The following is a 15,940-nucleotide window of genomic DNA, read 5'->3' on the forward strand; positions in this document are numbered from 1 at the left end:
ACAGCGCAGAAGCGAGCCATTCCACCCATCGAGCCTCCACCGACCCTCCAAAAGAGCACTCTTCCCTCCATCATCCCTACCCACACCCAGAAACAAATTTGCACATCCCTCGACATGAAAGGGCAATTTTAGCACGGCCAATCCACCTCACCTGCACATCGTTGGACCGTGGGAGGAAGCCAGAGCACCCGGAGGAAACCCACGCACACACGGGGAGAATATACAGGCTGCGCAGACAGTCACCCGAACCCGGGTCCCTGGCACTGTGAGGCAGCAGTGCTAAGCACTGTGCTACCGAGAGATAGAGATAGGGCAGCACGGTAGCATTGTGGATAGCACAATTGCTTCACAGCTCCAGGGTCCCAGGTTCGATTCCGTCTTGGGTCACTGTCTGTGCGGAGTCTGCACGTTCTCCCCGTGCCTGCGTGGGTTTCCTCCGGGTGCTCCGGTTTCCTCCCACAGTCCTAAGATGTGCAGGTTAGGGTGGATTGGCCGTGATAAATTGCCCTTAGTGTCCAAAATTGCCCTTGGGTGGGGTTACTGGGTTATGGGGATAGGGTGGAGGTGTTGACCTTGGGTAGGGTGCTCCTTCCAAGAGCCGGTGCAGACTCGATGGGCCGAATGGCCTCCTTCTGCACTGTAAATTCGATTGTCACTGAACTAGCAATCCAGAAACCCAGAGTCATGCACTGGGGGCCCAGGTTCGAATCCCGCGTGGCAGATAGTGAAATATGAATTCAATAAAGAAGTATCTGGAATTAATAGCCTACTAATGAGCATGAAACCATTGTTGATATTTATAAAAACCCATCTCTCCTTTAGGGAAGGAAATCTGCCGTCCTTACCCGGTCTGTCCGACATGTGACTCCAGGCCCACAGCCAATGTGGTTGACTCTTCAATGGTCTTGGGGATGGGCCTATAAATGCTGGGCCAGCGATGCCACAGCCCGTGAACAAATAAAAAGCAAATCAGAGCGGGGGAAGCTGCAAGCTGGCCCAAATTCCCATACCTGGGGATCCAAATGGCCCACAACTGGACACGTATCCCCAAGTGGAACCTATCGAGTCTGGTGGAGGAAGTACAGAGAGAGCTGTGGAGTTGGGACTCATTCCCGCTCTCCCTGGCGGGAAGACCATAAGACCATAAGACATAGGAGTGGAAGTAAGGCCATTCGGCCCATCGAGTCCACTCCACCATTCAATCATGGTTGATTTCAACTCCATTTACCCGCTCTCTCCCCATAGCCCTTAATTCCTCGAGAAATCAAGAATTTATCAATTTCTGTCTTAAAGACACTCAATGTCCCGGCCTCCACCGCCCTCTGTGGCAATGAATTCCACAGACCTACCACTCTCTGGCTGAAGAAATTTCTCCTCATCTCTGTTCTAAAGTGACTCCCTTTTATTCTAAGGCTGTGCCCCCGCGTCCTAGTCTCCCCTGCTAATGGAAACAACTTCCCTACGTCCATCCTATCCAAGCCATTCATTATCTTGTAAGTTTCTATTAGATCTCCCCTCAACCTCCTAAACTCCAATGAATATAATCCCACGATCCTCAGACGTTCATCGTATGTTAGGCCTACCATTCCTGGGATCATCCGTGTGAATCTCCGCTGGACCCGCTCCAGTGCCAGTATGTCCTTCCTGAGATATGGGGCCCAAAATTGCTCACAGTATTCTAAATGGGGCCTAACTAGTGCTTTATAAAGCCTCAGAAGTACATCCCTGCTTTTATATTCCAAGCCTCTTGAGATAAATGACATTACATTTGCTTTCTTAATTACGGACTCAACCTGCAAGTTTACCTTTAGAGAATCCTGGACTAGGACTCCCAAGTCCCTTTGCACTTTAGCATTATGAATTTTGTCACCGTTTAGAAAATAGTCCATGCCTCTATTCTTTTTTCCAAAGTGCAAGACCTCGCACTTGCCCACGTTGAATTTCATCAGCCACTTCTTGGACCATTCTCCTAAACTGTCTAAATCTTTCTGCAGCCTCCCCACCTCCTCAATACTACCTGCCCCTCCACCTATCTTTGTATCATCGGCAAACTTGGCCAGAATGCCCCCAGTCCCGTCATCTAGATCGTTAATATATAAAGAGAACAGCTGTGGCCCCAACACTGAACCCTGCGGGACACCACTTGTCACCGGTTGCCATTCCGAAAAAGAACCTTTTATCCCAACTCTCTGCCTTCTGTCTGACAGCCAATCGTCAATCCGTGTTAGTACCTTGCCTCGAATACCATGCAGTCTATCAAACCGAACGTGCTGCCTCTTCCTACTCCCGATCCCCGTCCCCAATGCGTTCTTCACCAAGGTAGACAAATTTTGAAATATCCATCCTTTAGCTGTGCTGGGGTATTTTCATTGTTGAAAGCATTGTAAACGAAAGACGGGTTGGTAAATATAACAATAATCTTTATTGTCACAACTAGGCTGACATTAACGCTGCAGTGAAGTTACTGTGAAAAGCCCCTAGTCGCCACATTCCGGCGCCTGTTCGGGTACACAGAGGGAGAATTCAGAACGTCCAATTCACCCAACAGCACGAATCCTCAAGTACAGGGTGCCTGATAGAAGCTGGCCCACCGTTCACAGATCATAACCCCCTCCGCCCACCACCCCGCCCCACGCGCCCCCCACCCCGCGCCCCCCACCCCGCGCCCCCCACCCAACGGGCTATCTTGAAGCACGAAATCGGCAACAGCGCCAACTGCTAAACCCCGACCCAGTCACCCGCCACCCCGACTCGGAAATGTACCGGTCGTTCCTTCGCTGGGTCAAAATCCGGGAGCTCCCTCCCTCACAGCACGGTGGGCGTACCTACACCCCGGGGACTTCGGCGATTCGAGAAGGCGGCTTGCCCGCCACCTTCTCACGGGGGCAATTAGGGAGGGTGGGGGACGACAAGGGAAAGGATTGCGATTGAGTTACGGGAGGGGGTTGAGAAACTGATCGATCGCACTCTGACCCTGAATGTTTCTTCCTTCTCATTTCACTCCGGGTGGAGATAATTTGGACACGATCCCTAACTCTACTGCTGATTTGGTTATTCTTTAACCAGCCTAATCTCTTTTTAACCAGCACTTATTCCAGGGGACAGTATCTTCTGGACTATTGACCAAAGCTATTGTGCAAACAGTATCTGTGAGTTCAGTGACCCTCACACCCCCCTCCCTACATTTGTTGAGTGGTACCTACAGGTCAGACGCATTTGCTGAGGACCTTGCTGAGAATCCAAAAACAGGTTCCGCAGGTAACCACTTTATTCAGAGGGTGAGAGTGGGGAGTTTCCACTCGCAAGCCTGCTATTATTCCAGGTAACCTCATTGCCTTGTTTTATCTTGTCACAGTGAGAGGGTGGTTCACAGTTAAGCAGGTCCGGGCTGCCAAGAGGCGAGCGGCGTCTCATCGCCTTCAGACAAAGGATTGGAGTTTGAGCTCCACACCACATGTTTCAGTCATAATCCCAGCAGAGAATCCCAGTGCACTGCTGAGGGAGCGCTGCACTGTCGGAGGGTCAGTACTGAGGGAGTGCCGCACTGTCGGAGGGTCAGTACTGAGGGAGTGCTGCACTGTCAGAGGGTCAGTACTGAGGGAGTGCCGCACTGTCGGAGGGTCAGTGCTGAGGGAGTGCTGCACTGTCAGAGGGTCAGTACTGAGGGAGTGCCGCACTGTCAGAGGGTCAGTACTGAGAGAGCTCCGCACTGTCAGAGGGTCAGTGATAAGGGAGTGCCGCACTGTCAGAGGGTCAGTACTGAGGGAGTGCCGCACTGTCAGAGGGTCAGTACTGAGGGAGCGCTGCACTGTCAGAGGGTCAGTACTGAGGGAGTGCTGCACTGTCGGAGGGTCAGTACTGAGGGAGTGCCGCACTGTCAGAGGGTCAGTACTGAGGGAGCGCCGCACTGTCAGAGGGTCAGTACTGAGGGAGTGCCGCACTGTCAGAGGGTCAGTACTGAGGGAGTGCCGCACTGTCAGAGGGTCAGTACTGAGGGAGTGCCGCACTGTCAGAGGGTCAGTACTGAGGGAGTGCCGCACTGTCAGAGGGTCAGTGCTGAGGGAGCGCTGCACTGTCGGAGGGTCAGTACTGAGGGAGTGCCGCACTGTCAGAGGGTCAGTACTGAGGCAGCGCCGCACTGTCAGAGGGTCAGTACTGAGGGAGTAGCGCACTGTCAGAGGGTCAGTACTGAGGGAGTGGCGCACTGTCAGAGGGTCAGTACTCTGAGGGAGTGCTCCACTGTCAGAGGGTCAGTGCTGAGGGAGTGCCGCACTGTCAGAGGGTCAGTACTGAGGGAGTGCCGCAATGTCAGAGGGTCAGTACTGAGGGAGGGTCGCACTGTCAGAGGGTCAGTACTGAGGGAGTGCCGCACTGTCAGAGGGTCAGTACTGAGGGAGTGCCGCACTGTCAGAGGGTCAGTACTGAGGGAGTGCCGCACTGTCAGAGGGTCAGTACTGAGGGAGTGCCGCACTGTCAGAGGGTCAGTACTGAGGGAGTGCTGCACTGTCAGAGGGTCAGTACTGAGGGAGTGCCGCACTGTCAGAGGGTCAGTACTGAGGGAGTGCCGCACTGTCAGAGGGTCAGTACTGAGGGAGTGCCGCACTGTCAGAGGGTCAGTACAGACGGAATGCCGCACTGTCAGAGGGTCAGTACTGAGGGAGTGCTGCACTGTCAGAGGGTCAGTACTGAGGGAGTGCCGCACTGTCAGAGGGTCAGTACTGAGGGAGTGCCGCACTGTCAGAGGGTCAGTACTGAGGGAGTGCCGCACTGTCAGAGGGTCAGTACTGAGGGAGAGCCGCACTGTCAGAGGGTCAGTACTGAGGGAGTGCCGCACTGTCAGAGGGTCAGTACTGAGGGAGTGCCGCACTGTCAGAGGGTCAGTACTGAGGGAGTGCCGCACTGTCAGAGGGTCAGTACTGAGGGAGTGCCGCACTGTCAGAGGGTCAGTACTGAGGGAGGGCTGCACTGTCAGAGGGTCAGTACTGAGGGAGTGCCGCACTGTCAGAGTGTCAGTACTGAGGGAGTGCCGCACTGTCAGAGGGTCAGTACTGAGGGAGTGCCGCACTGTCAGAGGGTCAGTACTGAGGGAGTGCCGCACTGTCAGACACACAAACATTTGAATACATACATAGAGACACACACGCACATAAATGGTGTAGATTTGCAAATCCACTGACACGCAGGCACACACACATACACATGCAAAGGAACATTCAAATCAGGAGTGAAACAAGGCCACTCGGCCCCTCGGACGTGTTGCAACGTTGAACCTGATCTCAGCTGATCTGACTTCTCTGCGTTTTCTGGAAACGTTCACTCCCCCCTCGTTAATCCAGAATCTATCTGGCTCTGCCTTAATAATATTCAAAGGTTCTGCTTCCGCTGCCTTGCCCATTAACCCTTTGGGCGCTGTGTTGTCTCCCCAGGTGTGATGGCGCAGCCTGTCTTCAGTGAGCAGCCAGATGGAGGCTGGGGGTGGATGATCGTTTTGGCGGGATTCCTGAGTAACTGCCTCCTGGTGGGCGTCACGCGCTCCTTTGGCGTTTTCTTCACCCGCTTCACCCGACACTTCCAGGAGTCATCCAGTCGCGTCTCTTGGATCACCTCCATCGCCATGGCGACTCAGCAGTTTGCGAGTGAGTCCCGCCTCCTCTCCCGTTGCTCACGTCGTGTATCAGGGCGGTCCGGCGAGCAAACGGCCCGGTCGCGTTGGTCTCGAGGAAGCCAACTTGAATCTGTTCCGTAGCGTCCAGTTAGATAGGGTCTGCACGATAAGTCGACTTAATTCCTTTTTTACCCAACAGAAAATCTAGGAACCCCAAATCTGACCTTTCAATTAAGCCCCGGCCTCTTGGCGGGGGTGGGTGGGTGGGGGCAAACGCTTTGCGTGAAGAAGTGCTTCCTGACATGACCCCCCTGGGTGGCCTGGCCCTGATTCCTCCAGTTCAGCCCCCCACTCCGGACGCCCCGCCCCCACCCACCAGAGAAATGTGCTCCCCTCCATCCGCCCTATCGAATCCTTCCATCACCGTCTGATTACGGGGCGGGGCGCTGGCATCACTGGTAACCCAGAGACCCCAAGCTGACCCTCCGGGAGACGGGTTCGAACCCCACCCCGGCCAATTGATCAATCAGGAGTTGAAGATCTGGTCTTCGCATTGCTGACCACGGAACTGTCAATGATTACTCCACAGACCCAATTCATGTGTAACGGCATCCAGACCAGACCCCGATTTGTATTCGGAAACCAGGTGAGACCCTAAGAGATTTTCCAGGCGCAAACTGCGAGGAAAGGAGATTTCACCCCCAGGAGTGGTTCCACTGACACCGAGCGATCTTTCATATTAAAACAAACTTCATTATTAACACAGGATTAATCCCCATTCACATCCAAAGGGGGAAAAAAAACAGCTTTTCAAAGAACAAAGAAAATTACAGCACAGGAACAGGCCCTTCGGCCCTCCCAGCCTGCGCCGATCCAGATCCTTTATCTAAACCTGTCGCCTCTTTTCCAAGGATCTACTTCCCTCTGTTCCCCGCCCGTTCATATACCTGTCCAGGTGCATCTTAAATGACGCTATCATGCCCGCCTCTACCACCTCAGCTGGCAAAGCGTTCCAGGCACCCACCACCCTCTGCGTAAAAAACTTTCCACGCACATCTCCCTTAAACTTTCCCCCTCTCACCTTGAAATCGTGACCCCTTGTAACTGACACCCCCACTCTTGGAAAAAGCTTGTTGCTATCCACCCTGTCCATACCTCTCATAATTTTGTAGACCTCAATCAGGTCCCCCCTCCTCAACCTCCGTCTTTCCAACAAAAACAATCCTAATCTACTCAACCTTTCTTCATAGCTAGCACCCTCCATACCAGGCAACATCCTGGTGAACCTCCTCTAAAGCATCCACATCCTTCTGGTAATGTGGCGACCAGAACTGCACGCAGTATTCCAAATGTGGCCGAACAAAAGTCCGATACAGCTGTAACATGACCTGCCGACTCTTGTACTCAATACCCCTGAACATAAAGGTCTTTGAGCTGACTTCACCATCGACACCATGGGCCGGATTTTCCGTTTCAGGGACTACATCCCGAGGCCATCGTGAAAACTTTTACGGCAGAAAAATTGCCGTGAAAGGGTCACATAATCGAAGCCCTGCAGAGGGGCTAACAGGGACCCGCAGTAAGGCTCACAGCTCCAACTAGGCCCCACCCGCGGACTTCCCGACATTAATCACAGCGGGAAAGCGGAGTTGAGGATCATCCCGTCAGATCGGTCATGACGGGGCAGCACGGTAGCATTGTGGATAGCACAATGGCTTCACAGCTCCAGGGTCCCAGGTTCGAATCCCGGCTTGGGTCACTGTCTGTGCGGAGACTGCACGTCTTCTCCGTGTGTGCGTGGGTTTCCTCCGGGTGCTCCGGTTTCCTCCCACAGTCCAAACATGTGCAGGTTAGGGTGGATTGGCCGTGATAAATTGCCCTTAGTGTCCAAAATTGCCCTTCGTGCTGGGTGGGGTTACTGGGTTATGGGGAAAAGGTGGAGATGTTGACCTTGGGTAGGGTGCTCTTTCCAAGAGCCGGTGCAGACTCGATGGGCCGAATGGCCTCCTTCTGCACTGTAAATTCTATGATCTATGACCCCCTTTGGATGGCCCACACGATGGGCCGAATGGCCGACTGCTGCTCCTCATGCCTTGTGGTCTTATTGTGTTTCCTTCGGCAGGTCCGGTGGGGAGTGTGTTTGGGATGCATTATGGTGCCCGGCCCGTGGTGATGGTCGGTGGGATTCTGGCCTCCTTGGGGATGTTGGCAGCCTCCTTCGGACAGGAACTCCTCCACATGTATCTCTCCATTGGACTCCTGACAGGTCAGACCATTAGAATTAATCTGGGCCTTCTTCCAGGCCTAAGAGCCTGAGTTTATTTCCCCTCCCTCTCTCTGTTGCTCTCTGAGCTCCCTGTCAGCTCCATGATGGAAATCGAGGCCTCAGCATCAACAATGGGTCATCAGAGCGACCCAGGAGGCTTGGCCTCCCTGTTTTTTTTTTGGTCCATCTCTCTCCCGGAGCGAGTGCCTCCCTCGTTGGGCCGTGGGCTCCACGGGGGCGTGTGGCCCTCTTCCACTTCCTTGCCCGAGTGGCTGTTATTGCCCACGGAGCCTCGCTATTGAGCGCCTGCCTATCCCACCGTCACCCACCGAAACCCCCCTCACCGCCAGCCCACAGCCCTGGGTTCACCCACCACTCGTCCATCCACCTTACAATGCCTCAGGGGACTTGTCCTGCTGCTCATTGAGGCTGCCAACTCCGATTGGGCGTATCCCCGGAGGTCACGGGGAACCTGACGGCCCGGGAAGGAGGCCATTTGGCCCATCACCCTGCGTCAGCTCCTTCCAAGAGTTACCCAATTGGCTCCACCCCCTGACTCGTTACCCCGGAGTGGCAGACTGTGAAATGGGCGCACGCTAATCGAGAGAACGTGCTTCACTGTCCCGCGTTTTGCTCCCCAGGTTTCGGCTGGGCCTTGGTCTTCACCCCCACAGTCTCCATGATTGCCAAGTACTTCAAGAGACGCCGAGCCCTGGCGACCGGTTTGGCCTTTACGGGAGTGGGAGTCGCGTCGTTCTTCTTCTCTCCGCTGTTTCAGCTCCTGATCGATGGGTACGGTTGGCGCGGGGCCCTCCAGATCCTGTCCGCCATGATGCTGAACCTCTGTGTGTGTGCGGCCCTGCTCAGACCCATCGCGCTCATCGAGGACCTTCCCGCTGCCTCGGGGGCGCTGCCCGACGATGGGGCGAAAGGAACCGCGTGTTGGGGTAAAGTGACCTCTGCCTTCGACTTGACCCTTTTCCAGCACCGTGGGTTCCTGGCGTACAGCTTCGCAATGACTCTGATGACCACCGGTTTCTTTGTCCCCTACATCCACCTGGTGCCCCATGGGAAGAACCTTGGACTGAGCGATTACGAGGCGGCCTTCCTGATGTCAGTCAGTGCCATCTCAGAGACCGTGGCCCGGCTCTTTTCCGGCTGGGTCGCTGACATCCAGCTGATTCGGAAAATCCACCTGCTATTCCTCTGGAGCGTTCTCACCGGAATCAGCCTCCTGCTCATTCCCTCAGGGAACTCGTACTCCAGTCTCGTGGGACTCAGTCTCCTCTGCGGCTTCTGCACTGGAGGCCTCGCTCCGCTCTTCTTCTCCACGCTCCCGGAGATCGTCGGAATTGGACGGATCCTCAACGCGACTGGGCTTTTCCTGATGATGATTAGTATTGGTGGTCTCCTCGGGCCCCCCCTCTCAGGTAATGCGGCTCGTTAGGTCTTTCAATCCGCGCCAGGCCTTATTCCCGGCCTCTGACGGCTCCATTGACTCGTGCTGGCTCCGATTCCCAGGCACCTTGTCCCACTGCCTCAGCCGAGTAACCATTGACTGCCCTTCCACCTAAGATAGTCTGGGAATAAATCCAATTGGGAATTCTGGAGAGTGGTGAAGATGTCGGCCTGCTGCTTCATTCAATTTTCCCAGGTGTTTTTGAGGGGAATCTATTTGAGGGAGAAGTGAGGGATCTATGGGTAGGCTGAGGTGAATGGGGCTGCGGAGGGGAATTGCGTGGGGCAGAAACACCAGCCCGGGGGAGGTGGGCCACAAGGGCCTGATTCCGTGATGTGATTTCGATGCAGTTTTTCAGTGAGGAGGCAGCAAACTTCTCAACCACTGCAGGCATCGCACTTCTGTCTCCATGTCCGTCGCTGGAGGTAATCCAGAGGCCTGGGCCTATGCTCTGGTTCTGATCCCACCCGGGTGAAATTTAAATCCGATTGGTAAATCTGGAATTATAAAGCCCGTCTCAGTTGCCACGGCAACTATCGGGTTCACTAATGTTCCTTCAGGGGAGGAAATCGGCCGTCCTTACCCGGTCTGGCCTACACGTGACTCCAGACCCACAGCCAATGCTGACTCTTCCTTATTGGAAAATATTTTATTGAGGCATTTATAATTTAAATATTTTCGCATTTTAAACAACAGAGGGATCCATCACACGCAGAAACCCGCACAATAACACACCCGGCTCCCCCCAGACCTAACTACCCATACATGAGATTCCCTGCTCTTATTCTAGACTTCCACGCCTCCCCTTCCCCCCCATCCCCCCCCCCCCCCCCCACCCCCACCCCTACCCCCTGCTGATGGTCAATTTTCCTTGAAGAAGTCGAACGGCTGCCACCTCCGAGCGAAACGTTGTAATCAATCGGTTAAGGCAAACTTAATCTTCTCTAGCCGAAGAAACCCTGCCATCTTCCCCAACATTGGAGGCTCCGAGCCCCTCCATCCCAGCAAAATCCGTCTCTCCGGGCTACCAGGGAGGCAAAGGCCAAAACGTCGGCGTCTCCTCCCCCCCCCCCCCCCCCCCCCCCCCCCCCGCTATCTCCCGGATCTTCCATCACTCCGAATATTGCCATCGCTGGAATCAGTCACCCTCCCTTCCAGGACGTCTGACATGACATCCGCAAATCCCTGCCAGAATTCCCTCTGTCTTGGACACGCCCAAAACAGATGGACATGGTTCGCGGGATCTCACCACCCACACCTGTCCTCCACCTCCTCAAAAAGCTACTCAGCCGGGCCACAGTCATACGAGCCCCGTGGACCACCTGGAACTGGATCAGTCTGAGCCTGGCACACGGCGAGGAAGCATCGACTCTCCTGGTCTTCTCCCATAGCCCGACTTCCAACTCCCCTCCCAACTCCTCCTCCCACTTCCTCTTCACCGCCCCGATTGGGACCCCTCCCCACGCCATCAGCTCCTTATATACTTCCGAGACCCTCCCCTCCCCAACCCCTGTTTTAGACATCACCTTATCCTGTAGTCCCCTTCGAAGGAAGCTCGAGATCTGCCGCCAGACAAATTCCCGTACCCGCAGGTACCAGAACCCGTTCCCACCCGACAACTCAAACTCCTCTGGACTCGGGAAACCCTCCTCAATGAAGAAATGAAAATCGCTTATTGCCACGAGTAGGCTTCAAATGAAGTTACTGTGAAAAGCCCCTAGTCGCCACATTCCGGCGCCTGTTCGGGGAGGCTGCTACGGGAATTGAACCGTGCTGCTGGCCTGCCTTGGTCTGCTTTCAAAGCCGGCGATTTAGCCCAGTGTGCTAAACCAGCCCCAAGAGATCCCCAAATCTCTCAGTCCCTGCCCCTTGCCACCTCCTGAAGCCCCCGTCCAGCCCCCCCCCAGAGACCGGTGACCACATCGACGCCCCATCCAGTCTCATGTGCTGCCTCCCATTGCCCCCACACTCCCAGGGCTGCCACTACCACTGGGCTTGTGGAGCACCGAGCCGGCAAGAATGGCAGAGGTGCCTTTAACAAAGGCCTTCAGACTTGAGCGAGGCTCACACTCCACGGAAGAATAAAGAAGATAAAACATTCAGAGCACTGAATGCTTTACCTCCCAGTGTCCGACCACTCATTGTACCATTCATTGTTCGTCCTCCCAGAATGCATCACCTCACGCACTCCCGGCTTAAATTCCATCTGCCACCGGCCTGCAAATGCCACTCTCGCCGCAGGGCCCCATCCCAGCGTCACACAAACCAGGAGACAAACTCTCAAAAATCAGAGAACTACCACAGGCCTCAAGAACTGCCACAGGCCCCAAGAACGATAAACGGCCTAAGAACTACCATAGACCCTCAGAACTGTCAGAGGCCCCAAGAACTGTCACATGCCTAAGAAAGGCCTCCGAAGCTACCGCAGGCCCGAAGAATCATCAGGGGCCCAAGAACTACCACTGGCCCCAAGGAACTACCACTGGCCCCAAGAACTACCTCAGTGATGCTGGTAGGATTGAACCCATGCTAACAGCGTCATTCTCTAACTAAGCTCAACAAGCTCTTTCTCCTCATTTACTCTCTCAAAGCCCTTGATTTTGAGAGCACCACGATTAAATCCCCCCCCCTTAACCTTGTCTGCCCTCTCAAGAACAGTCCTGCCATTTTCGGTCTCTTCACATCATAAATCCCTCCTTGGCATCCTTCCTCAATTGCGGTGCCCAGATCCAGACACTAAGACTCCAGTTGGGGCCTAACTAAAGGCTTAGCCAGGTTTTTGCTGTTGTGATGCCGCCTGTAGTTCACTAGCTCACTCTCTGAGTCCATACTTGCAGCCTGGCCACTTATACTCCACTGTTACAAGGAACAGGGTGTGGAGGGGGCGTGGGGGGTGGGGGGGGGAACTGTTGCCATGGAAAAGACGGAACTATGAATTTGGGGACTGACGATTCCTACTTGTCTCTCCTTCTCTCAGGGTTTCTGGAGGACGTGACAGGGAGCTACACCGTCTCCTTCATGACTGCGGGCGGCTTCATCCTGGCCGGATCTCTCGCCCTGCTCTTGCTGCCGGGTTTCCTCGTCTGCGACGCAGCCCTTCCCGAGGGGCGGGCCGCCGGTCCGGTCGGCGCCGTGGGTGACGGAGATCACCCGGCCCCAGCCGCCGTCACGGGCTGTCCGCGCCGAGGAGTGACGGAGGCGGTAACTGTTTGCTGATTGCGGGGCCGTCGGCGACAGCGCGGCGCGCTTTACGGCCAGTGGCCTTGGAGTGCTGTCGCTTGAGCAGCAAATGCGCAGGTTGAAGATGAGGCTAGATCGACGCACACGAGAGAGAAAGGTCAGGCCGACGGGCCGAGGGGGGGGTGGGGAGGGAGAAGGCAGGTGAGGAGCACCCACAGCAGCATGGATTAGATGGGCTGAATGGCCTGTTACTGTGCTGAAGACTGGCTCAGTGTAATGCCTGCGCCATTCGTGTCACTGCGTACTGGGACATTAAACCCAGGTCCCAGTCTACCGTCTCGGGGGGGAAAGTGGACAGTGGGCGAGTTCTCCCTGGTGCCCTGCGTCAAGAATTATCTTCCCACATCTCGGAGGACAGGCAATCCGGAGGTCACTCCTGTTGCGTGCGGGATTCATCCCGGTAAACTGAGAAACAAACAATACCCGTAGGTGGAGCTCTGGAGCTGCATCACTAAAGCAACCACACGCAAAACACTGGCCAACGTTCCAAGTTCAATGGTCAACCCAGGTCCAATGCTCTGCAATTTGCAGCCGCCCGGGCGGACTACTTTAATCGGAGCGAGAGGGTTCCCCAACTCGGAGCTTGCCCTTGCTTTTGGAAACCGTGGAGGGGGGGGGGGGTGGCCTACAGCCAATCTGGCAGCTCCTATGCCACCTGGGAATGCCAGGGTACCACCCTGTCAAAAGCTGGGGGGGCCTCCGATCCCACTGGGAGACCCCCCCCATGAGTGCCCTTCCGTCTGGTCCCCGCTTGTGGGGGGCGAGCGCCCGAGGTTTCCGAGGCAAACTCGACATTCCACGGGAACACTACCCCCCCTGACAGAGGAAATTCCTCCTCATCTCTGTCTGAAATGGGCGCCCCCTTCCCCTCACTCTGAGATTCTGCCCTCTGGTCCCAGACTCTCCCACACGGGGAAACATCCTCTCAGAATCTCCCCTCACTCTGAGATTCTGCCCTCTGGTCCCAGACTCTCCCACACGGGGAAACAACCTCTCAGAATCTCCCCTCACTCTGAGATTCTGCCCTCTGGTCCCAGACTCTCCCACACAGGGAAACATCCTCTCAGAATCTCCCCTCACTCTGAGATTCTGCCCTCTGGTCCCAGACTCTCCCACACGGGGAAACATCCTCTCAGAATCTCCCCTCACTCTGAGATTCTGCCCTCTGGTCCCAGACTCTCCCACACGGGGAAACATCCTCTCAGAATCTCCCCTCACTCTGAGATTCTGCCCTCTGGTCCCAGACCCTCCCACACGGGGAAACAACCTCTCAGCACCGACCCTGTCAAACCCCCTGAGAATCCGATACGTCTCAATAAGGCCGCCTCTCATTCTTCTAAACTCCCAATGAGGACAGGCCCAACCTACTCAACCTCTCCTCATGAGAAAATCCCTCTCTACCTGGGATCAGCCCAGTCAACCTTCTCTGGACGGCCTCCAATGCCGGTGTATCTTTCCTGAGATAACACTGTTCACAGACCCTCTTCCCGTTCCAGCGGCATGTGGCGCAATGGTTAGCACTGGCACTGCGGCGCTGAGGACCCGGGTTCAAATCAGGGCCCTGGGTCACTATCCGTGTGGAGTTTGAACATTCTCCCCGTGTCCACGTGGGTCTCACCCCCACAACCCAAAAGATGTGCAGGGTAGGTGGACTAGCCACGCTAAATTGCCCCTTAATTGGAAAAATAAAATAATTGGGTACTCTAAATTTTCAAATAAATATTACTCAATCAGTACCAACACTTCGATTGAATCTCCTCGGAGACCTCCAGGGTCAGGCTTCCCCGTCCGATAGGCCCCAGATTAGCTATCCAGCCCCACCCCCGCCAATGCCCACCCCAAAATTGGGTTGGGTACTCTGTTGTCACATATTACTGGAAATGTTCAAGATGGTAGATAACCTCGTGCACACTCCCTCTCCACACTCACGACACCCACACACTCTCCGCACCCTCACACCCTTTCCACACTCACACACTCTCCACACCCTCACACACTCTCCACACCCTCACACACTCTCCACACCCACACACTCTCCGCACCCTCACACACCCTCACACACTCTCACACACTCTCCACACCCTCACACACCCTCACACACTCTCCACACCCTCACACACTCTCCACACTCTCACACACTCTCCACACCCTCACACACTCTCCACACTCTCACACACTCTCCACACTCTCACACACTCTCCACACTCTCACACACTCTCCACACCCTCACACACTCTCCACACTCTCACACACTCTCCACACCCACACACACTCTCCACACCCTCACACACTCTCCACACCCACACACTCTCCACACCCTCACACACTCTCCACACCCTCACACCCTCTCCACACCCTCACACCCTCTCCACACCCTCACACCCTCTCCACACCCTCACACACTCTCCACACCCACACACACTCTCCACACCCTCACACACTCTCCACACCCTCACACACTCTCCACACCCTCACACACTCTCCACACCCTCACACACTCTCCACACCCTCACACACTCTCCACACCCTCACACACTCTCCACACCCTCACACACTCTCCACACTCTCACACTCTCCACACACTCACACACTCTCCACACACTCACACACTCTCCACAGTCCCCACACCCTCACACACTCTCCACACCCTCACACACTCTCCACACTCTCACACTCTACACACACTCACACACTCTCCACACCCTCACACACTCTCCACAGTCCCCACACCCTCACACACTCACACCCTCACACACTCTCCACACTCTCCCACCCTCACACACTCTCCACACCCTCACACACTCTCCACACCCTCACACCCTCTCCACACCCTCACACACTCTCCACACCCTCACACTCTCCACACACTCACACACTCTCCACACCCTCACACACTCTCCACACCCTCACACTCTCCACTTCACACCCTCCACACCCTCACACACTCTCACACTCTCCACACACTCTCCACACCCTCACACACTCTCCACACCCTCACACACTCTCCACACCCTCACACACTCTCCACACCCTCACACTCTCCACACCCTCACACCCTTGCCACCCTCACACACTCTCCACACTCTCACACCCTCTCCACACCCTCACACACTCTCCACACCCTCACACCCTCTCCACACCCACACACACTCTCCACACCCTCACCCCTTGCCACCCTCACACACTCTCCACACCCTCACACCCTCTCCACACCCTCACACACTCTCCACACCCTCACACACTTTCCACACTCTCACACACTCTCCACACCCTCACACACTCTCCACACCCTCACACACTCTCCACACCCTCACACACTCTCCACACCCTCACACACTCTCCGCACCCTCACACACTCTCCACACCCTCA

The 15,940-nt window shown here is 55.4% G+C and overlaps 1 protein-coding gene across 1 annotated transcript; it reads left to right on the forward strand.

The window, feature by feature from the left end:
• The first annotated feature begins 3,268 nt into the window (after window positions 1-3,268).
• On the forward strand, window positions 3,269-12,546 carry LOC119958329 (monocarboxylate transporter 13-like). The gene is made up of 5 exons (XM_038786769.1): window positions 3,269-3,322; window positions 5,427-5,636; window positions 7,728-7,871; window positions 8,513-9,301; window positions 12,308-12,546. The coding sequence occupies exons 2-5, from the start codon at window positions 5,432-5,434 to the stop codon at window positions 12,544-12,546; spliced, it is 1,377 nt and encodes a 458-aa protein (XP_038642697.1). The 5' UTR covers window positions 3,269-3,322; window positions 5,427-5,431.
• The last annotated feature ends 3,394 nt before the right edge of the window (window positions 12,547-15,940 follow it).

This window comes from Scyliorhinus canicula, chromosome 29 (genome assembly GCF_902713615.1).
Source record: "Scyliorhinus canicula chromosome 29, sScyCan1.1, whole genome shotgun sequence".
Classification (NCBI taxonomy): Eukaryota; Metazoa; Chordata; class Chondrichthyes; order Carcharhiniformes; family Scyliorhinidae; genus Scyliorhinus; species Scyliorhinus canicula.